The sequence below is a fragment of the Castor canadensis genome, chromosome 11, assembly GCF_047511655.1.
Source record: "Castor canadensis chromosome 11, mCasCan1.hap1v2, whole genome shotgun sequence".
Classification (NCBI taxonomy): domain Eukaryota; kingdom Metazoa; phylum Chordata; class Mammalia; order Rodentia; family Castoridae; genus Castor; species Castor canadensis.
In genome coordinates this window covers 64421679-64445422 of record NC_133396.1, presented here as the reverse complement: position 1 = coordinate 64445422, position 23744 = coordinate 64421679, and the positions used below count along the sequence as shown (strand labels likewise).

The 23744-nt window shown below is 36.8% G+C and overlaps 1 protein-coding gene across 1 annotated transcript in view; it reads right to left on the bottom strand.

Annotated features, from left to right (window-relative positions):
* Positions 1-6512: 6512 nt before the first annotated feature.
* Positions 6513-23744, bottom strand: part of Spata22 (spermatogenesis associated 22) — a 38095-nt gene continuing 20863 nt past the window's right edge. Inside the window, exons 6-8 of the mRNA XM_020176402.2 lie at positions 13440-13569; positions 10492-10589; positions 6513-6704 (exon numbers count right to left, since the gene is read on the bottom strand). Coding sequence (XP_020031991.1) covers positions 6513-6704; positions 10492-10589; positions 13440-13569 — 420 coding nt within the window. The remainder of the gene's footprint in view (positions 6705-10491; positions 10590-13439; positions 13570-23744) is intronic.

The window sequence follows — 23744 nt, the reverse complement described above, 5'->3', positions numbered from 1 at the left end:
AATTATGTCCTAGTGAGATTTACCCCCTCCATCATTCTCCTACTTCCCCTACCCCTTGAAATTGAACAATTTCAACAGGTTTCATTCTTCTATTTTCATATATGAATACAAAATATATCCACCATACGTACCTCATTCACCCTCTCTGTATGTCCACCCCCTCCTACTATTACCAACCCCTAGAAAAGACCTACTTTACCCTCTTGCCCTTCATTTTTTTAAGTGTATATTGATGGTCCAAGGGAGTTTCACCTTGTACTTCAAGTCTGAATATTTCATGCTTTAATCAAATTAACCCCATTACTTACTCTTTATCACCATGCTCCTCTAATATTCAACAGCTTATAGTACAGTACATTATATTATATTCATATATATATATATACAGGTTATTTCAATATTTTTCATTCTCTTTCCCTCTACTGCCTCCCACAGTCCCCTCAGACAGATTCACTAGTATAATTCTGTTCTCTTTCTCACTATATACATAAACATCAAAAATTATTCAACTCAAAGACTACAAGTGATTAAAACTTAAAACCAATGACTTAGCCTCAGATGCATAAATCCCAATGGAGAAACATAATATGAGAAAACAAGGTAAAATGTCTCCCTCCAGAAGTCAGCAATTCCACAATAAAGGACTTGAATTATAGTGAAGTGAATGAAACTTCAAACAATGAAAGAGCAATACTTAGGAGGTGTGGTTCAGGTGATAGAGCGCCTGTTTTACGAATGCCTTCTTTCCAAGCACCAGGCTCTGAGTTCAAACTCCAGCCCCGCCACCTTCCCCCCAAAAAAGAACAATGCTTAGGATGATCAACAAAATTAAAAAGGACATGTAGAAGCACCTGAATGAATTCAAAGAGGATACAAATAAACAGATGAATAAAATAAGGAAGACAATGCAGGATATGAAAAAGGAATTTAATAAATATATAGAATTTCTGAAAAAATCAAATTGAATTCCTGAAAATGGAAAGCTCAATAGCACAAACTTAAAAAAAAAAAAACTCAATCAAAAGCCTAATAGAATGGAACAAGTTAAAAATACAGTATCAGGCACTACTGTTAGGAAAGTAAATGAGTGCAGCCACTATGGAAATCAGTGGGACAGTTCCTTTAAAAAACTAAAAACTGAACTATCATACAATCATGTCTGTCTAGAAATTACAAGGCTGTGAGTTCAAACCCCAGTACTACACCAAAAAAAGAAGTCTTGGAAAACACCAAACCCCATACAAACATATTATACTATTCCTGGGCATATACCTGAAGAAAGGTTAAGTCAGCATATAGAGATACCTGAATATCCATGTTTATTGCAGTGCAATCCACAAAATCCAAGTTATGAAATCAGCCTAGATACCTATCAATAGATCAATGGATTAAAAATAAAGAAAATGTGATAAATCTGTGTGTCATAACAGAGTATTTTTAGCCATAAAGAAGAATGAAATTATTTCACCTGCAGGAAAACAGAACCATGTATGATCACATTAAGTGAAATAAACCAGACACATAAAGGAGAAATATCACACATTTTCTCTCATATGTGGGATATAGATCCATAAATACAAAGAAACAAAAAAGACATGAACATAAATGGGACTATTTGGGGGAAGAGACATGAAGACAAATGGAACAGAAGACCCAGAAATAAAAAACACACAGCTTCAGTCATCCATATTTGACAATGGTGTCAAAAGCATACATTGGAGAACATACAGTCTTTTCATCAAATGGTGCTGGGAAAAATGATTATCTGCATGCAGAAGACTGAAACTAGACACTTATCTCTCACCCTGTACAAAATTGATCAAAGATCTTAATACCTGAAACTCTGAAACTACAACAGTAAAAAAAAAAAAAAAAACAGAAAACTCTAGAAGATATAGGATTCCAATTTCCCAGTAAATAAGAACAAGAATTGATAAATGGAACTGCATCAAATTTAAAATGTTTTTGCACATCAAAAGAAACAATAACCAAAATCCAGAGACAAGTCATAGAATGGAAAAAAAAATCTTCACAAGCTATTCAACAAAGAATTAATATCCAGAATATACAAGAGCTCAAATATTAAACAGCAAAAGAACAAATAATCCAATTAATAAATGGGCAAACAAATTGAACAGACAGTTCTCAGAAGTACAAATGACTAATAAATACATGAAGAAATGTTCAACATCCTTAGCCATAGAGGAAATACAAATGAAAACTACACTAAGATTCCATCTCATCCCAGTCATATTAGTAATCATGGAGAAAACAACTAACAACAAATGCTGGATAGAATATGGGGAAAAGAAACCCTTATACATTGTTAATGGGTATGTAAACTGGTATAACCAGTACCAGCTTACTAGAAATCAGTATGGAGGTCCTCAAAAAAAAACCTTAGAGTAGACCTACCTATAACTACCATCTATAACCCTGCCATCCACTCTTGAGCTTATATCCAAAGGACAGTAAAATCAATACACCAGAGAGATGCACACTCATGTTTATTGCAGCTTTGTTCACAATAGCCAAACTCTGGAATCAGCCAGATACCAATAAACAATGAATGGATCTCTCCTCTCCTCTCTCTTCTCTCTCTCTAACACACACACACACACACACACACACACACACACACACACACACACACACACCCCACCCCATGGAACATAACTCAGCCATAAAGAAAAATGGAATCATGTTATTTCCAGGAAAATGGATGAAACAAGAGATAATAGTGTTGAGTGAAATAACCCAGGCTCAAAAAGCCAAATATTGTATGTTCTCACTCGTTTGTGAACCTAGACTTAAAATGATGATGATGATTATAATGGGACATGAATTGAAAGGGACTATATGGGGGAGTCAACAGGAATGGGAGGGAGAAAGGAAAGGATACTGGGGTGAAGAGGATCAAAATATGCTACATGTGTATGTTCAAAGACAGTATAATGAAACTCACCAAACACTATGTGAAAAGGGGAGAAAGGGAGGAATAGGGAAAGAGAAATGGGAATATAATGGAAGGGGTAAATTTTCCAAAGTACACTGTATGCATGTATAAAATAACCACAATGAAACCCCCTTATATTATTAAACATAACACTTCAAAAATAGAACTACTTTTTTAAAAAAAACATACAAGAGATGTACCCACTTATTTATTTTATTAGTTTATTGCAGCACTACTCCAAGCTGTGGAATTAGCTTCAGTGCTCAACAACTGATGAATGGAAACTGATGAAAAAGAAAATGTGGTATATATACATGTGGAACATTATTCAGCCATAAACAAGAACAAAATTATGTTGTTTGTAGGAAAATGGATAGAACTTGAGATAATCATGTTGAGTGAGACAAGCCAAGCTCAATACCCATATGTGTAATCTGGCAGGGGGAGAGGGAGGAGAAGGGAGGAGGAGGATGAAGGAAGGAAGAGAAGGAATGAATTTTTGTAAAAGAGGACTATCAGAGGGAATCAAAGGGGACTACCAGGAAGAGGAAGGAGGGGACAAAGGAGAGGGTACTAGAGGTGAAAAATATCGATGTATGCAATACATGTGTGTGTGTGTATATTATATCTATATGAAAAAAGCACAATGAAACTCACCAAATACTGTTTGAAAAGGTGGGAGAAGTCATAGAGGGTCTCGGGAATATGATGAGAAAACAGACTGTATACATCTATGGAATTATCACTATGAAACCCTTCTACTATTAGTGTGTACTAATAAAAAATGCAAAAGAGAATAAAATAAAATCTCTATTAATGAGTTAAAAAATAACAGAACTGACCATAGGAAGGTACCTAGTATTGCCAAATTGTCATGGTGGGTTTTTTTTTATTATTCATATGTGCATACAAGGCTTGGGTCATTTCTCCCCCCTGCCCCCACCCCCTCCCTTACTACCTACCCACTCCACCCCCTCCCTCTCCCCCTCAACCCCTCAATACCCAGCAGAAACTATTTTGCCCTTATTTCTAATTTTGTTGTAGAGAGAGTATAAGCCATAATAGGTAGGAACAAGGGTTTTTTCTGGTTGAGATAAGGATAGCTATACAGGGAGTTGACTCACATTAATTTCCTGTGCGTGTGTGTTACCTTCTAGGTTAATTCTTTTTGATCTAACCTTTTCTCTAGTTCCTGGTCCCCTTTTCCTATTGGCCTCAGTTGCTTTTAAGGTATCTGCTTTAGTTTCTCTGAGTTAAGGGCAACAAATGCTAATTTTTTTGGTGTCTTACCTATCCTCATACCTCCCTGTGTGCTCTCGCTTTTATCATGTGCTCAAAGTCAATCCCATTGTTGTGTTTGCCCTTGATCTAATGTCCACATATGAGGGAGAACATACGATTTTTGGTCTTTTGGGCCAGGCTAAACTCACTCAGAATGATGTTCTCCAATTCCATCCATTTACCAGCGAATGATAACATTTCGTTCTTCTTCATGGTTGCATAAAATTCCATTGTGTATAGATACCACATTTTCTTAATCCATTTGCCAGTGGTGGGGCATTGTGGCTGTTTCCATAACTTGGCTATTGTGAATAATGCCACAATAAACATGGGTGTGCAGGTGCCTCTGGAGTAACCTGTGTCACAGTCTCTTGGGTATATCCCCAAGAGTGGTATTGCTGGATCAAATGGTAGATCAATGTTTAGCTTTTTAAGTAGCCTCCAAATTTTTTTCCAGAGTGGTTGTACTAGTTTAGATTCCCACCAACAGTGTAAGAGGGTTCCTTTTTCCCCGCATCCTCCCAACACCTGTTGTTGGTGGTGTTGCTAATGATGGCTATTCTAACAGGGGTGAGGTGGAATCTTAGTGTGGTTTTAATTTGCATTTCCTTTATTGCTAGAGATGGTGAGCATTTTTTCATGTGTTTTTGGCCATTTGAATTTCTTCTTTTGAGAAAGTTCTGTTTAGTTCACTTGCCCATTTTTTTATTGGTTCATTAGTTTTGGGAGAATTTAGTTTTTTAAGTTCCCTATATATTCTGGTTATCAGTCCTTTGTCTGATGTATAGCTGGCAAATATTTTCTCCCACTCTGTGGGTGTTTAGAGGCCATTTCTTTTGATGAACAGAAGCTTTTTAGCTTTATGAGGTCCCATTTATCTATGCTATCTCTTAGTTGCTGTGCTGCTGGGGTTTCGTTGAGAAAGTTCTTACCTATACCTACTAACTGCAGAGTATTTCCTACTCTTTCCTGTAACAACTTTAGAGTTTGTGGTCTGATATTAAAATCCTTGATCCATTTTGAGTTAATATTGGTACAGGGTGATATACATGGATCTAGCTTCAGTTTTTTTCAGACTGCTAAGCAGTTTTCCCAGCAGATTTTGTTGAAGAGGCTGCTATTTCTCCATCGTATATTTTTAGCTCCTTTGTCAAAGACAAGTTGGTTATAGTTGTGTGGCTTCATATCTGGGTCCTCTATTCTGTTCCACTGGTCTTCATGTCTGTTTTTGTGCCAGTACCATGCTGTTTTTATTGTTATTGCTTTGTAATGTAGTTTGAAGTCAGATATTGTGATACCTCCAGCATTGTTCTTTTGACTGAGTTATTTGTGACCTCTTGTGTTTCCATATAAATTTCATGGTAGATTTTCCAATCTCTTTAATGAATGTCATTGGAATTTTGATGGGAATTGCATTAAACATGTAGATTACTTTTGTGAGTATCGACATTTTTACTATGTTGATTCTACCAATCCATGAGGATGGGAGATCTCTCCATTTTCTACAGTCTTCCTCAATCTCTTTCTTCAGAAGTTTATAGTTTTCCTTGCAGAGGTCATTGACATCTTTTGTTAGGTTTACACCTAGGTATTTGATTTTTTGGGGGAGGCAATATCAGATATATTATTATCCCAGGTTAAAGAAGTACCTACTAGCCAGGTACGGTGACTTATACCTATAATGCCAGCTACTTAGGAAGTGGAGATAGGGAAGATCATGGTTCAAGGGCAGCCCAGGCAAAGAAATATAAGTTGGCGAGACTCCATCACAACAATAAAAGCAAGGTATAGTGGTGTGTGTCTGTCATTCCAGCTACACAGGAGGTGTAAGCAGGGGAATCACATTGCAGGCCAGCCCAGGGGAAAAAATGTGAACTCCTACCTGAAAAATAACTAAAAGCAAAAAAAAGAGTCTGGGAGTATGGTTCAAGTAGTAGAATGCCTGCCTAGCAAGCTTGAGGCCCTTAGTTCCAACCCTAGTACTGCCAAAAAATAAAAGTACCTACTATCACTTCTCAGCCTTTTGGCTAGGAAAAAGTGTAAGAAGTACCTATGTGTATATATTATAGTAAGTATTTTCAGCTGAAATTGTTGTTGAATTTTAGCAAATGTACCACTTTAGTAAAAAACTGTAAAGCTGTCTTTTAAAAAAACTCCACATTTAAAATGATTTAAATATTTTAATTCAAGAAGTGAAATATAGAAAGACAACAATAATAAAACCATAGAAATGATAAATTAAACAGTAACAAAATGCTTCAATTTATACTATTACTTAAATTTCATTCATTACTTTAGTATAATACCTCATCTCAGTATCTACAATTTTAACAAAATTTTGGAAAGTTTTTTGTTCAGAAACAGATGCTGGTCGGACAGAAACACATTTGAAAATGTTCTTTTCTGGGTCATAGTTTCCAACACACCTATGAACTCGACCTCTAATCAGTCTTGGAAGTTCACGATCCTGTTTTTCAAAACATAAACAAAATTATTTATTACTTCATGAAAATTAAAATATTTAGCTAATAGTATAATCAACTAAATAGGAATCACACCAAATGCTGCAATTCCCTCATATGAGTAAGGCCCCACTGATGATAAGAGTCTGATAGCTAAGTGTATATGGATGTTCTATCACAGAAGAAAGACCTTAACTTGAACAGGTCGTCTTACAAGTTAACAAGATGCTGCCTTTTAAAAGACTTAATAATTCTCAACATAATTAATGGCACATGAATTATCCACTCTTTTTTCAGACTTCCAGAGGTCCCCTTTCACTAACAGCAGACTAAGTAATGCAAGCCAGGTGCCATGGGCACATATTTGTCATCCTAACTATATGGGAGAGACCCTATCTTCAAAAGAACCATGCAAAATGGACTAAAGACATGGTTCAAGTGGTACAGCACCTGCTTTTTTGGTCTAGATTCAGCATATGAGAGAAAAGATGTGATATTTGTCTAAGTGTGGTTTATTTAGTTCAATATGATAATCTCCAGTTCCATCTATTTTCCTACAAAAACTGTATGTAATTTCATTCTTCATCATGGCTAAATAATACTCCACTGTGTAAATATACTTTTTTTTAATCTGTTCATTAGATAAAGTGATCACCAGGGCTGACTCCATAGCATGGCTATTGTGAATAATGCTGCTATGAACATGAGTGTGCAAGTATCTCTATTGTATGCTGACTTAAATTCCTTCAGATTTATTCCCATGAGTGGCATAGCAGGATCATGTGGCACTTCTAACTTTGTATTTCTGAGGGACCTCTATTCTGATTTCCATAGTGACTGCACTAACTCGTATTCGCACCAACAGTGTATAATGGTTCTTTTTCCCCAACATTCTTGCCAGCATTGGTTGTTTGTTTTCCTGATGATTGCCATTCTGACGGGGAAGAGATGGAATCTCAATGTCATTTTGATTTGCATTTCCTTTTGGCTAGGGATGTTGAACATTTCTGCATGTGTTTATTTGCCATTTGTACTTCTTCCTAAAGAAGATATCTAAATGGCTACTAAACACATAAAAAGGCGTTTGATTTCACTGGTCACCAGATGAGTTAAAATAAAAAAAACTGGCAATGCAAAGCATTGGCAAGAATGCAGAGGAAACTACAACTCTCCTACACTATTTGTCTATGTATAAATTGATTTAAAAAAAAAGGCTTTTGGAAAATTCTTTGGTAATAGCTTCTGTGTTAAAACATGCACATGCCCTATGATCCAGCACTTTTGTTTTTGGTTTTGTTTGCTTTTGTTGTTATTTTGATTGGTTTGGTTTGGTTTTTGAGACACAGTCTCACTATGTAACCCAAGCTGCCCTGGAACTCAAAATCTTTCTGCCCAGCCTCCTGAGTTGTGGGATTATAGCTGTGTACCACCAGACCTAGATTTCATCTAGCACTTTAACATCTAGTGATACACTAAATAGAAATTCATGCATATTCACAAAATATAAAAGAATATGGACAACATGTTGTCCATAATAGCAAAAAACTCTGTAAACAACCCAAATACCATCAATAGCAAAATATAAAACTAAATTGCCATATATACACACAACAGAATTTTTTTTAATTTTTATTGTTTTATTATTCATATGTGCATACAATGCTTGGGTCATTTCTCCCCCCTGCCCCTACCCCCTCCCTAACCACCAACTCCGCCCCTTCCCTCTCCCCTCTAACCCCCTCAATACCCAGCAAAAACTATTTTGCCCTTATCTCTAATTTTACAACAGAATGTTACACCAAGCAACATACATGAATGAACTACATCTACATGCAACAATATAGATGAGTCCTATGAGCATTACATTGATTGAAAGAAACTGAAATGTATGTTAGGGACCCATAGCTCCCTGAGGTACCGGGACAGAAGTTAAGAATTTTTAGAACACTGTTAAGTACTGTTGAAGCATTGTTAATAATAACCTTTGTTGCAAGCACCCTTCTGAAAGTTTGTTTTCCTTTAAATATGCTGAAGTATTGGGGACTAGAGAGAGACTTAACTCCCTAATTGACAGCTACCTGACCCCTCTCCAGGCCCTGTCGACTTGGGCAGAAGGACTGGGTAGAGCAGAAAGACCCCAGTCATATGGTTTGAAACAAAACTAGGCATTATTATTTTTTAGTTTTTACATATTTAGGTTTTTTTTATTTTATTTTTATTATCATACTATTGTTATACTGGGGTACACTGTGGCATTTACAAAAATGCCTAAAATATATTTTAGTTAATTCATCCCCTCTTTCATTCTCCTTTATTGTTCCTCCCTCCTTCTTAGAATAGTTTCAAGAGGGCTGACTTTTCCATATTCATACATGAGCACATTCCATGCACATACACCCTCCTTCTCCTTTTCCTTATATCCTCCCTATTCCTATTGGTACCAACCCTCAGACAGGATGGGTTAAAACCAGACATTTTTAAAAGACATACTGCATGATACTATTTATATAAAGTTCAAATGCAAGCAAAATTAATTTGTGACGTTAAGTCAGGATAGTGGTTACTTTTAGGTAGGAGACAGGTAGTGAATGGGAAGAGGTAAAAGGGGGATTCAGGATGATGACAACATCCTGCTTCTTAACCTGGGTACTATTCACTTTGTGATGCTTCATAGAGCTGCACAATTGTTATTTGTGCACTTTTCCGTATAAGCTATGTTTCAATACAAAGTTTTTTAAACACTTAAACAGGAAAAAATTATCATTCAAGATATTACAGAAATTAACACAATTACTATTTCTTGATTACCCACTATGTATCAGGCACTGTATATTTATATTTTATCACTTAACCACATCAGCCTTTCAAAGTAGGAATTCATTTCCCACGTTATAATTTTTTAAATGAAACTCGAAACTCGGGTAGAGGAGAATGATGGAGGGGGTGAATTCAAGTATGATATATTGTAATAACTTTCGTAAATGCCACAATGTATCCCCAGTACAACAATAAAAAAAAGAAACTCAAGTAGTTTACTACCTCTTTAGGTATAAAACTAATAGATGGTAAAATAAACACCAGAATCCAAGCCATGAGGGGCCAATTTCAGAATTAAAGCCAAACTCTTAGTAGGTCATATAAGGTCCTTCAACCTCCTTTGTGATCGCTAGCCTTGGTTTTGTCACCAAACCACTTACTTATATTTCAGCCCATTCCTACCTTAATTTCAGAGCCCTACTCCTACCCCCTTATTTATCAACTCTACATTTTAAGATTAGGAAGCAGCATAGGCAAAGATATGAAACTAAGAACCTGACTTCTTCAGAAACCTGCAAGTAGTATATAATTACCAAAGTGTAGATCCTCCCAACATACTTTGGCTTCACTCCTTAAGATAGGTTAGTGCCTTCATAGAAAATCTTTCTCTGATCTGTCCCATCCTTCCTATCCACTTCTATAACACCCTGCTTACACTTCTATCATACCATTTATCATACCACACTGTAACATTTATGAATCTGCCTTTCTACCTGAGATTATAAACTCTTTTGAGAGAAGAAGCCATTTACCACTTCTATTCTGTACCATATCCCTTACACCCAGCACAGTGCCTAGCACACAGTAACTATACTCTCCATATTAGCTAAACAAACAACTCTAATATTAGAACCAAAAACAAACAAAATGTTTAAAGTACTAGTAAACTGTTAAAAATTTCTATTGAAATGGAATTATGGCCTACATTTTGTTTGAATGGCCAAAGATTTTCAAACAGTACTTTTAAATACTCACAATTTCATAAAACACACAGGGCAGTATATTTTTCCCATCTCTCATAAGGAAAGTCTTTGAATAATATGGGCCAGATGTAACAGCTGAATCAAGGACAGCTAAGCAACATTGAAATGGGGGAAAAATAAATGTTGACAAAATTTAAATAAAACTTAACAAAGAGCAGTCAATATTCAAATAATTGTTCCCACACCAACTTCTCATAACTCTATTTATACAGTAATAAAGAAGATATTTTAAGAAAAAAATGATATTTCTAAAAGAAGTTTACATGAAAGAAAAGTTTCCACCTCTCTCCACTTCAGAACAGATTACATTCAAGTCCACAAAACTAACAACAGATGGCCATATGAAGTTTCATCCTTAAGGGTATGGTTAAATCCCCAGAGCAGTCTAACACATTATAACAATACACTATTATAACAAATAAGCATCATAGTTGAATGAAAAAAACCCACCGAATTATAATTCTAGTAACAGGTCTTCAACTTACTAATACTTTGTGATTTTGCACAAACTGATTTTTAAGTTTTATTTTTATTGTATACATGTACAACAGGGTAGGTAGGTAGATAGACAGATCTCAAATATGAAATCATTACTAAAGGCAAACAAATTAACAGACTTCCATACTTACCTTTTTTGTATGTGATAAGAGAACCTAAGATCTGTTTGCTTAACAAAAGTTTAATATACAACACATTCATATTAACTGTAGTCCTTCTAAAGTACATTAGATCTCTAAACTTATAAATAACTTCAAGTTTGTACTCCTTGACCTACATCTCCCCCTTTTCTTCCCCTTAAGCAAACTGTTTAACCTCTTTCAAAGTTACTTCTTCATCTATAAAATGCAAATGCTAATTCATATTTATCTCCAGAAATTTTTATCAAATGTAATTATTCATTTCTTTAACAAACATCTACTGGTAGTGAATATTTGCTGTTCTGAAGTCAACCTACAATTCCCTTAATAAGACCAAGATTTTCCTTTAGGAAACCTCTCCTATTCCATTCTTAGTTATAAGATTTGGATAGCACTTGTTCCCACTCCCAGATCTAGAAGTGACCTATAATTGACTTAAGCCAATCCACATATTCCATTCCCACCTACACAGTTCAGGGCTCCACTGATGGGCACGTTAAAGTCAGAAATGAAGATATGCACAGAGTCATCTGTTAACTTCTAGGAAAGAGCAACTGGAAGAAGTTTATGAATGAATGTTACACTGTGCTATGTCTAAAATGAGTCAGCAAGACTGTGTTCCTCTTGGAGGCTTCTGTATTCTTGACTGTATTCTTTGACTTATAGCTCTTCTTCCATCTCAAACCCCACAAGAAGCACCTTCCAATTGCTCCCTGACTCTGACTCCCTGATTGTCTTTTATAAGGGCTCTTGTGATTACATTGGGCCCATTGAGCTAATCCAGGATAATCCTCCCATTTCAAGGCAAAAGTCCTTTTTGCCATACAAGGTAATATCCATAGGTTTTGGAAAAAAGGACAAATACATCTTGGGGGCCTTTATTCTGTCTACCACAGTCACTATTATCTAACATTACAATTCTTCGAATAACTTCAGGAAGCAGCAAAAAGAAGACTTTGTAAGGAGAAGGACTAGTCATGAGCAGAAGTAAAGGCAATGAAAAAAATCATGGTTAAGTCTCAAAAACATAACACTGGGTGAAAATATACAAGTCGTATATTTTTAATAACACTTAATAATATAAATAAATTGATGGAATCCAATGTATATTATAAAATTATAAAACCATGGAGAGGAAAGATACTATAGTGGTTATTTCTAGAGAAGCAAATATATGGAACTTCAAATATACCTATGACATGGGCAAATGGATGTTTATTATATATTCTCTATTTTTCTATAAATATGCATTATTTTGTAATTTAAATTAAGAATTGTTTATTTTAAATAAGAGAAGTATGTTTTGAATCTATATATCTTACTTGTTTATCTTCTCATTCTAGATAGAATCAAATTCCAGAAACATTATACAAAACTCTCCCCCCTTTAAATATTAATTTAGAAAAAAAGATTAATTATTGGATGTTTACTCATCATCATTCTTAACAAAATGTTCTTTGGAGAATTTTTTAGTGATTCATCTGGTACTGGTGGCTCAAGCCTGTAACCCAAGCTACTTGAGAGACTGAGATCAAGAGAATTAGTGGTGCAAGGCCAGCCCAGAGAAATAGTTCACAAGACCCCATCTCAATTAATAGCTGGACACAGTGTCATTCCAAGTTACATGGGAGTCAGATCAGGAGGATCATAGTTTCAGGCCAACCCAAGCCAAAAAAAAAAGTTTGAGACCCCCATCTCAATGGAAAAAAGCTGGGGATGTGGTGAGCTCCTGTCATGCCAGTGACAGTAGGAAGCCTAAGATAGGAAGATCACAGTCCAGACTGGCTAGGGAAAAAAGGGAGACCTAATCTCCAAAATAACCAGAGAAAAAGAGCCTGGTACATGGCTCAAGCAGTAGGACACCTACCCAGCAAGGGCAAAGCCCTAAATTCAAAATCCAATACTAGCCCTACTAAAAAAGATTTACAAAATTACTAATATAGTAGAAAGTGCAATAGATTGAGATTAAAGAGACTTACATTCTAGATCCATTTCTTCTGCTAACTAATTTTAGTCAAGTGTATTTTAATTACTTGCCCCATTTCCTCATATAACTCAAGGGTTAGATTAGATTACTTGCAAGAGTCTTCCCAGTTATAACATTATGAATCAGAAGAATACTCCCACAAATTACCAAATACTTAATTCACACAAATCAGTAACCAAGAATGAAGAAAATTCTAATAAACTATAATCTCCTTTTGTAAAACTTTTTCTTCATAATCCCCTAGGTATTCTTGTTGCTATTAAAAACTGTTCTGTAAATAGTATTATTGAAGTATTTTTGAAATATTATACCTACCCAATAATTCAAAAAGAAGTACAGCTTTCTGTGTATGTTCACACCAAAACTTCATGCTTTCAATTACTGCAGAAATAATTCTTAGAGAATTATGTTTTTCCTTAAGCTTTAACTGGCATGATGGAACTTCCTTTTGAAAAAATAAAAGCACAGCATCATAAAAACCTTTGAATTTTTCATAAAACTCTTTCACATGCCTTGAAGATCTTCTGGGTTCTTATAATAAATGCATAGCACATATAAAAAGAATTACTGAAAGTTTCCTTTATAATTACTTCCCCAAATTAAAGCTATCACTATTACTTTATGGGAAGAAAAGCCAGGGTGCATTTTGGAAATAATCAAGAGGAGAATTATTTATGTGAGCATTCATCCACTCATTAATTTGTTAATTCACTGAATACTCATCATGAGCTAGATCCTCTGATAAATAGGTGAGTAAAACAATTCCTTTGCCTAATTGGAGAACATCATTCTGAGTGAGGTTAGCCTGGCCCAAAAGACCAAAAATCGTATGTTCTCCCTCATATGTGGACATTAGATCAAGGGTAAACACAACAAGGGGACTGGACTATGAGCACATGATAAAAGCAAGAGCACACAAGGGAGGGGTGAGGATAGGTAAGACACCTAAAAAATTAGCTAGCATTTGTTGCCCTCAAAGCAGAGAAACTAAAGCAGATACCTTAAAAGCAACTGAGGCCAATAGGAAAAGGGGAACAGGTACTAGAGAAAAGGTTAGTTCAAGAAGAATTAACCTAGAAGGTAACACACACGCACAGGAAATGTGAGTCAATGTGAGTCAATGCCCTGTATAGCTATCCTTATCTCAACCAGCAAAAACCCTTGTTCCTTCCTATTATTGCTTATACTCTCTCTACAACAAAATTAGAAATAAGGGCAAAATAGTTTCTGCTGGGTATTGGGGGGGGAGAGGGAGGGGGCGGAGTGGGTGGTAAGGGAGGGGGTGGGGGCAGGGGGAAGAAATGAACCAAGCCTTGTATGCACATATGAATAATAAAAGAAAAAGGAAAAAAAAAAAAAGAATTAACCTAGAAGGTAACACCCACGCACAGGAAATCAATGTGAGTCAATGCCCTGTTATAGCTATCCTTATCTCAACCAGCAAAAACCCTTGTTCCTTCCTATTATTGCTTATACTCTCTCTACAAAAAAATTAGAAATAAGGGCAAAATAGTTTCTGCTCGGTATTGAGGGCGGGGGGAGAAGGAGGGGGCGAAGTGGGTGGTAAGGGAGGGGGTGAGGGCAGGGGGGAGAAATGAACCAAGCCTTGTATGCACATATGAATAATAAAAGAAAAAGGAAAAAAAGAAAAAAAAAATTCCTTTGCCTAAGGTTCCTAAACTCTAGTTGGGGAGCCAGACACATTATTCAGTCAGTCATTTCAAAAGTGCTTTTTGGAATCTAAACACACACATATGAAAATAGAAAGGGAACTAATAGGTAATAAGATGACTGATAGGAGGGGGAGAAGGGTTAAGCATAAGTATGGGGGATAAGTATGATCAAAGTACCTTATATGCATGTTTGAAAATGTCAAAATGAAACCAACTTTTTTAGATAATTAATGTACACTAATAAATATCAAGAAAGTATTTGGGGGGCACCTACTCTGTGTCAAACTTAGCTACTAAGTAAACAACAGAGAATAAAACAGACAAGGGATCTGCCCTCACATAATTTACAATCTAATAGGGGATTCATAAAATAAATAAATATATGCTAAACATTAGGAATTGACATATACTTTGCATCAAAAAGCAGGATAAAAAGATAAAAGGATACAGAAATACTTGAGTTAATATTTTAAATGAGTGGGGATAGAGAGAATATAAAGTGCAAAGGCTCTGGGATAGAAATGTGCTTGGCATTTTTGAAGACCAACTACGATTATAGTGTAAGAAGGGCTGTGCATGGTGAAGAAAGCCTGTAATCTCAGTTAAGCAGAAGGCTCAAGGTCAGCCTGGGCAAAAAAGTTAGCAAGACCCTATCTCAAAAAACAAGCTGGGTGTGGTGGTATTTCCAACTACGCAAGAAGCAGAGGTAAAAGTGCAAGACTCTATATGAAAAAAAACGTAAAAGCAAAAAGGCATAGGGGCATGACTCAAGTGGTAGAGTGCTTCCCTAGCATATACAAGGTTCTGAGTTCAAACCCCAGTGCTGCAAAAAATAAAAAATTTATTTATATATATAAAGATACTAAATTTGAAGGGTAGGGGAACAATTTCCTTTGTGACAGTGAAGTTGTGAAAAGCACCTGATGGAACACTTTTTTCAGATACAATTACTTTTCTCCCCTTACGCCCTTCCTAACCTAGATTCTAATGTGCCATAGTGAGCCACTGTTACTAAGGTGACTATCATTCTTGGTTATACCTACCTATCATACTAAATCATGACTAGTCATACTAGGTCATACCTATCATACTAAGGTCATATCATTCTTGTGTATAAGGAACATAAAGTTGAGAACCACTTTGAAACATTCTGTATTAGTCATATTGCCAGAAAGAAAAGAAAAACAAAATTTACTCTAAGGGCTTATTTAAAACACTGCTTTTTCAGACATGTGAGCAGAACAAAGATAAGGTACTTAAGAACCCAAAGACTAACAACAGATAAGAAGTTGTTACACTCCTAGGCTGAAAAGACAATGGAAGGAAGCAAAATTATCAAGCCAGTGAAAACTGAATTCATGAAGGGACTATGTCATGCAGGGATTGCTATCAGCCCAACACTTAAGCAAAAAATGGGAAAACCCAACCTCTACTCCACCCTCTCACACCCTCCAAGTGATTTCCATTTGGTGAAGTCTAGCAGATGCCAGCAAGTAAGGTGTCCTTGGATAATGCACTAATTAGGACAATTCAGTCTTCCAGAAAAAGACAAGGTTATAAATCTATTAGGCCAGAGGGTAAGGAAAGGGAGACAAAGAATAAACAAAACACATTATTTGTCCATTTACAAGGAACAATTAGCACTTTGCATAGAGAAGAAGTAAGATTGAGATACAGGTATTGAGAAGAATATAAACCATCTTGGCAACAAGATGGTGAATTGTTAACATCCTCTGAATCACTGAGTCCCATAATTCCAAAGGAGGAGGAAACAGGGCCCAGAGCAAGAGCAGCAGAGCTCCTTTTGAACCCACTAAGAGAGAAGCAACAAACTACATGAAAAAATGGCTCACAAGTCTGCACTCCCTGCTCCCCCACTCCTGGAGGCTGCAAGCCCCACTTCTCCACTCCTAGAGGCACTGCATGGGGCAGCCCCACTCCCTCACACAAGGAAGCTCTGCACCTTGCCACTCCACTGCTCTGCATCCTGCTACTCTACGCCCTCTACCAAATCAGGAAGCCCACTCCCCAACACAAGCAGGGTCCACGTCCTGCTGCTCAACAGGCACCAGGAGGCTCTGCACTCTGCACCACATCAGGAGGCCCCCTGTGGCCTTGGAGCTGTAGTACCAGCTCCTCCAGTGAAGGAGGGAAAGTTGTAATCTTCACCACAAGAACTGCACACATGCAAGGTGCCCAGCATGCAACTCCCTGGGAAAAGCTGCTGGAACCGCATAAGCAAAAGCTGAGATGCACCATGTGGTTGTCTTTAGATAAAGACCTTCCCTGGGCTGGGGGAACACAGGGCCCTTGGCAGCAAAGACCTCCATGGAACTGCTGGTGCCAGAGACATCTGTCAGTTATGACATCTGACAAATGCCTGCCACTGAGCATAACTATAGACTGTAAGTACTGGGGAACCTGAACAGGGGAAAGTGCAACAGGTGATGGCATGATAGGGGCAAATTGACAATACAAACTCTAGAGACCCTGCTTAGATCTCCAAATACCCCCTCCTCCTCACCATCAGACACCATTTCTGAACCAGGAATCCATTAGACTGCCATCTAGTGGACATCCAAAAAGACTCACTCAGTAAGGAGAGGGAAAAGATCAACTGCTCACAAGAACACTAGAAAATTCACATTTTTTATGTAAAATTTGTATTTGTTGCTGTTAAAACTACGGTGTAGTTTTTTATTCATTTATCTGTATCTTCTTTTTCTGTACACTTCAACAGCAATTTTGCATCTTCACCAGCCCTCAATTTAGCCCTACCTCCACCCTTCCCACTCTGAGCTGTCATCACAGGAAAGCCCCCATAACTCATCTTTCAGTCTTTAACCTTAAACCACTTCTTCTCCCCTTTTCTATCACTCTCCGCTACTCATACTCTCCAAGTAACAATAACCAACCTCTTCCTGGCTCTTAATTTTCCTCTTTACTGTCTATCCATCCACTCCATCACTACCAATACTATTAGTGGTTAAATTGAATCCCAGATCATTTTGCAAATTTGTTGGGTCATATGTGTTTGTCTGTTCAACTTTCTCTATTGTTTTCCTCCCCTTCTCACCCATTTCAATAGTTATTGAATCTGTTCCACACATTCCAGTCTGCTTCTTAATCAACCCATTCTATTACCTCAGCTGCCACCCCTTTCTGCCACATAAACTTTTTAACTCATACTACTGAATAGAGCTTTGCCTCCGTCTCCCTCCCTGGAAGGCTTACTACTTTTAGCCTTCCAGGACCATGAAGTTTCATCTTTGCTCTAATAAACAACCAATAGATACTGGAACAGAAGAAGTAACTGATCTTCATGAGGGATTAATGTAATTTCAAGGCTGCAATTTAATAACTGTGACAGCTTTAGTAGCTAAGCCTCCTTGCCCTATATAAAACAGGGGGTAGAATCCAGCATCCTGAAAATAAGAAGCTGAATGGAGTACGATCAAGCCATTAGCTCCCCATCTAGAGACAAGAAAACATACCAGAACTCAACCAGCATCAGTCTTCTATAATCTTTCATAAAACCCCAACTAAATGGCACAAGCATTGGAACCCTGAACAAAAACAACCCCAGTTGTGTACATCTCAACACAGAAACATAAAGCAGCAAAGCAACATCTCACCCTCAAAAGCCAACTCTACCTCTAAGGATCTAAACAACAGTGAAGAGGAGGAAATATCAAATACTGAATTCCAAACAATAATAGTAAGAATGATTAATGAGTTCAAAGAAGAAACATGAAAGCTAGTGTCTGATCTCAAAGAGGGTATGAATAAACAACTTAAAAAGTTCAAAGAGAATTCAAACAGCTCAATGAAATTAAAAAGACCATGCAGGATATAAAAGAGGAAATCAATAAATATATAGAAATTCTGAAAAATAACCAATTTGAAATGAATAGCTCCATATCCCAAATAAAAATCTCAATCAAAAGCTTAATGAGAATCGACCAAGATGACAGATAGCCAATAGCCCCTGGAATCCTGAGCTCTATGATTCCAGAAAATTACTTCAGATTTGTGGTAGCAAGATCAGGTAAGCCGACTTTTTTTTGCCAACTAAGATATTGCCAATACATAGGGTGAACATAATATACAATGACTGACCCTTGAATTAGCTTTTTATAGCAAATAACAGCCCCAGAAGCCAGGGCACTGCAGACCAGAAGCTGCTGGCCTACCTGCTAGAAAGCCATTTTTCCTTTTTTTTTTTTTTTTTTTTGGCTCCTTTTCTCCTCTCTTGGAAGAGCAAAAACAAAATGCAAAAACTGCACAATGGGACATCCTGAACCAGCCATAACTCACAGACAAAACCTCAGACTCCTCCCTGCCTGCTCCATCCTAGAGCTGACTTGATTCTACCAAGTGAAATTGCAACCCTGCCAGGTGAGCACAAAGCATCATCTGCTCTGGAGGGAACCACATAGTTCAGGGCCAGCTGGTGGGCAGATTGTACTCCTCTTGGACAAAACTGGTGGCCAAATAAACACAGGGGGAGGGAAAGTTTCACCTCCACCTGGTGGGGGTTGGGCAGAATGCTGAGCTGATCCTTCCTGAGGGGTGGGGTTATGGCCCAGCCCCAGTCTGGTGAAAATGACACCACATTTGACCACCTTGAAGAAACTGCTAATGAACTGAAACTGACAGACTTCCAAGAGAAAAGTATTCGACTAAGGAGCTCAATTTAAGCTCCCAGTCTTGCCCTGCAGGAGCTAGTGACTGCTCACAGGACCACTTTATAGAACCCACGTACACCAGACAGCCCATCCTCCACACCCCAAGAAGAACCTGGGCTCAAACACCCTGAGCAAATCCCCCCGACAAGCTTTCAGATAGGGAGGAACAACATCCATTGCCATACAGCCCAGAATACCAACCTTTAAGAAGGAGCAGAGACAGAGAGAAAGCCCCTGTCAAAAGTGTCAGCACATGGATTAGAAATCAGAGGAGAGAGCCCAGAACACTCATTGAACTGAGAGTAAACCCATTCCTCTCCATAATAAGGAAAAAAATTTGAACAATAAATATATATATCTTTTTTATTTTTTTTAATTTATTGCTTTTTCATTCTGTCCAAATATCAATTTACTTAGCCCTATCTAATTCCACTTTCCTTTCTCTCCCCCAGTTTTTTCTTTTCTCTCTACCTTTCTTACCCTTACCTTCCTCTTCTCCCCCTTTCCAGCCCACTGTCCCTACCTCCTCCACACAAACCACTCACTGAATAATCTATTATAACAACTTTACACATTATCTTCATCCTTCCTATCCCTCTGCAATCCCTGACAATAGTATCCTCTCTCACAATGACTGAACTACATCTTTACACACATTAGAGCCTTATTACCTTGTAGCCCCCATACCTCATACCTCTTCTCCCCTCATTCTATCCCCCATTGTTGCCCCCTCTTCTAGTATTATCTTTTTAATTACCTAAGTATCAATCAATATGCAAACAACTGTTATCTCCCCCAATACCCACTGTTTGTAAGTAATATTGCCACAGGTTTTTTATATATTATGTAAATAACTGGTTTGGCACTGAATCTCTGAAACTGTTATTGCTAAATTATACCTCCAGATCAGGAAACAGAAATATTACAATAATCTAGCTAACAACCAAGCTAGTCAGAGCACAGAAATTAAGTGAAAGGAAAGATAACAGGTGATTAAAACCCCCAACAATCAACAGCACATGACCAAAGCACAAAATAGAAACAAAGGGGAGAAAAAGAAAGCAGGAGAATATGACTCATCGAAAGACTAACAATAACATAATAGAGGATTTGGTGGAAAGTGAAAGGGATGAATCCCCAGTTGTTGATGTCAGAAGAATGATAAGAATGTTCAATGGGCTTAAAGAAGACATACAAAAACAACTCAAGGAATCCCAAGAGAATATAGATTAAAAACTCAAGAAGACACAGAAATAACTAAATGATCTCAAAGAGATTACAACAAACTCTGAAATAAAACTAAGATTATTTTAAAAAGAGATAAATGAAATAAAGAAGACAGAATGAGATATGAAAGAGGGAGTTTTAACAAAGATATGGAAAGTCTCAGAAAAAAGTACCAGACAGAAACCCTGGAAATAAAAAGTTCCTTAAATCAAATAAAAATACACTTGAAAGCTACTCCAGCAGACTGGAATAAGTGGAAGACAGAATTTCAGGGCTCAAAGACAAAATAGATTTTAAAGAAAAAAAACAGAAGAATTCTTAGACAAAGACTCAAGAGCTATGAAAGGAATATGCATGAAGTCTCCAACTATATCAAGAGACTGAACCTGTGAATTATGGGCATCAAAGAAAGAGAAGAGATACAAGCCAAATGTATAGCTAATATATTCAACAACATAATAGCAGAAATTTTCCCAAATCTCAAGAAAAAGATGCCCATTCAGATACAGGAAACCCCCAGGACACCAAACAGACATGACCAAAATAAAACCTCTCCACAGCATATTATAGTTAAAAGAATTAGCACAGGGAACAAGGAAAGATTATTGAAGGCTGTAAGAGAGAAAAATCAAATAACATATAAAGATAAATCCATCAAAATAAGAGCAGATTTCTCAAGAGAAACCTTAAAAGCAAGAAGGGCATGGAATGAGGTATTTCAAGCACTAAAAGAAAATAATTTCAATCTTAGGATACTCTATCCAGCAAAGCTATCATTCAAAATTGAAGGAAAAATAAAAATCTTCCATGATAAACATAAACTAAAACAATACATGATCACTAAACCACCACTACAGAAGATTCTGAAAGGAATCCTATACATAGAAGATGAACACAAACATAGCCATGAAAGTATGAGAATTTTTAAACCTCAAGACAAAAGCAGACAAGTAACCAGAGAGTAGCATAGAATTAGTTGGACACATACAAACCCTTACACAAGAAAACATTTAAATGGCAGGAATCACCACATACCTCTAAATCATAACATTAAATGTTAATGATCTCAACTCCCCCATCAAAAGATGCCATTTGGCAAACTGGATTAAAAAGGAAGACCTGACAGTCTATTGTTTACAAGAAACCCACCTTACAGACAGAAACAGCATTGCTTAGGATGAAAGGGTAGAAGATAATTACCAAGCTAATGGCCCACAAAAACAAACAGGAATAGCAATACCTACATCAGATAGGCATCAAACCTACATTAGTCAGAAGAGATAAAGAAGATCACTTCATTCTAATAAAAGGAGCAATAAATACATCAAGAGGAAATAACAATGTTAACTTACATGCACCCAATGTTGGTGCACCCAACTTCATTAAACATACACTACTGGACTTAAAGACACAGACAGACCCCAATACAGTGGTGATGGGAGACTTCAGTATTCCTCTACCACCAAGGTCATTCAGACAAAAAATCAACAAAAACAAACTACAGAATTGAATGACACCATAGATCAAATGGACCAAACAAGTGTCTACAGAGTATTCCATCCTGTAACATGTTGCACTATATACATTCTTCTCAGAAGCCCATGGAACTTTCTCCAAAACAGACCATAGTTTAGGCCACAAAGCAAGTCTTAACAAATATAAGAACACTGAAATAACACCCTGCATACTATATGACCACAATGCAACAAAACTAGAACCCAATAACAAAAGAAACAGCAGAAGATATTCATACATCTAAAGACTAAACAACACATTGTTCCATGATTGGGGATCACTGAAGAAATAAGAGAGGAAATCAAAAAGTTTCTGGAACTTAATGAGAATGAAAGCACAGCCTATAAGAACCTATGGGACACTGCAAAGGGAGTCCTAAGGGCACTGCCATGAATGCACACATTAAAACCACAGAAATATCTCAAATAAATGACCTAATGCTACATCTCAAATGCCTAGTAAAACAAGAACAAGCTAAACCCAAAACTAGCAGAAAGAGAGAAATAATAGTAAAAAAGGGCCAAAATCAATGAAATAGAGACCAAAAAAAAAAAAAACCATATGAAGAATCAATGAAACAAAAAGCAGGTTCTGTGAAAAGATAAATAAGATTGACAGACCCCTGCCAAATCTCACTAAAATGAGGAAGGAAAAGACCCAAATTAATAAAATTAGATGTGAAAAAGAGGAGATGATAACAAACACCAAGGAAATTCAGGGCATCATTAGGGACTACTTTGAACACCTATATTCAAGAAAATTAGAAAATCTAGAAGAAATGAACAAATTTCTAGACACATATGACCATCCAAAATTGAAGCAAGAGGATATTAATCACCAAAACAAATCTATAACACACACCAAAACTGAAGCAGCAATAAAGAGTCTACCCAAAAAGTCCAGGGTTCAACACTGAATTCTACCAGACCTTTGAAGAAGAACTAATACCAACACACCTCAACTTTTCCACAAAATAGAAAGGGAAGGAACACTGTCAAAATCAGTCTATGAAGCCAGTATTACACTCTTCCCATACCAGACAAGGACACAACAAAAAAAAGAGAATTGCAGGCCAATCTCTTTAATGAACATAAATGCAAAACTCCTCAATAAAACACAGGCAAACTGAATCCAATAGCATATCAAAAAGATCATGCACCATTATCAATTTGGTTTCATCCCAAGGATGGAGGGATGGTTCAACATATGCAAATCATTAAATGTAACAAAACATATTAACAGAAGCAAAGACAAAAACCAAATGACCATCTCAAGAGATGCAGGAAAAGTCTTCAACAAAATTCAACATCTTTTCATGATAAAAGTTCTGATGAAACTAGAATAGAAGAAATGCACTCAACATAATAAAAGCCATACATAAGAAGCCTACAACCAACATCATACTAAACAGGGAACAACTGAAACCATTTCCTCTAAAGTCAGGAATGAGATAAGGGTGTCCACTCTCTCCATTCATATTCAAGATAGTCTTGGAATTCCTAGCAAGAGCAATGAGA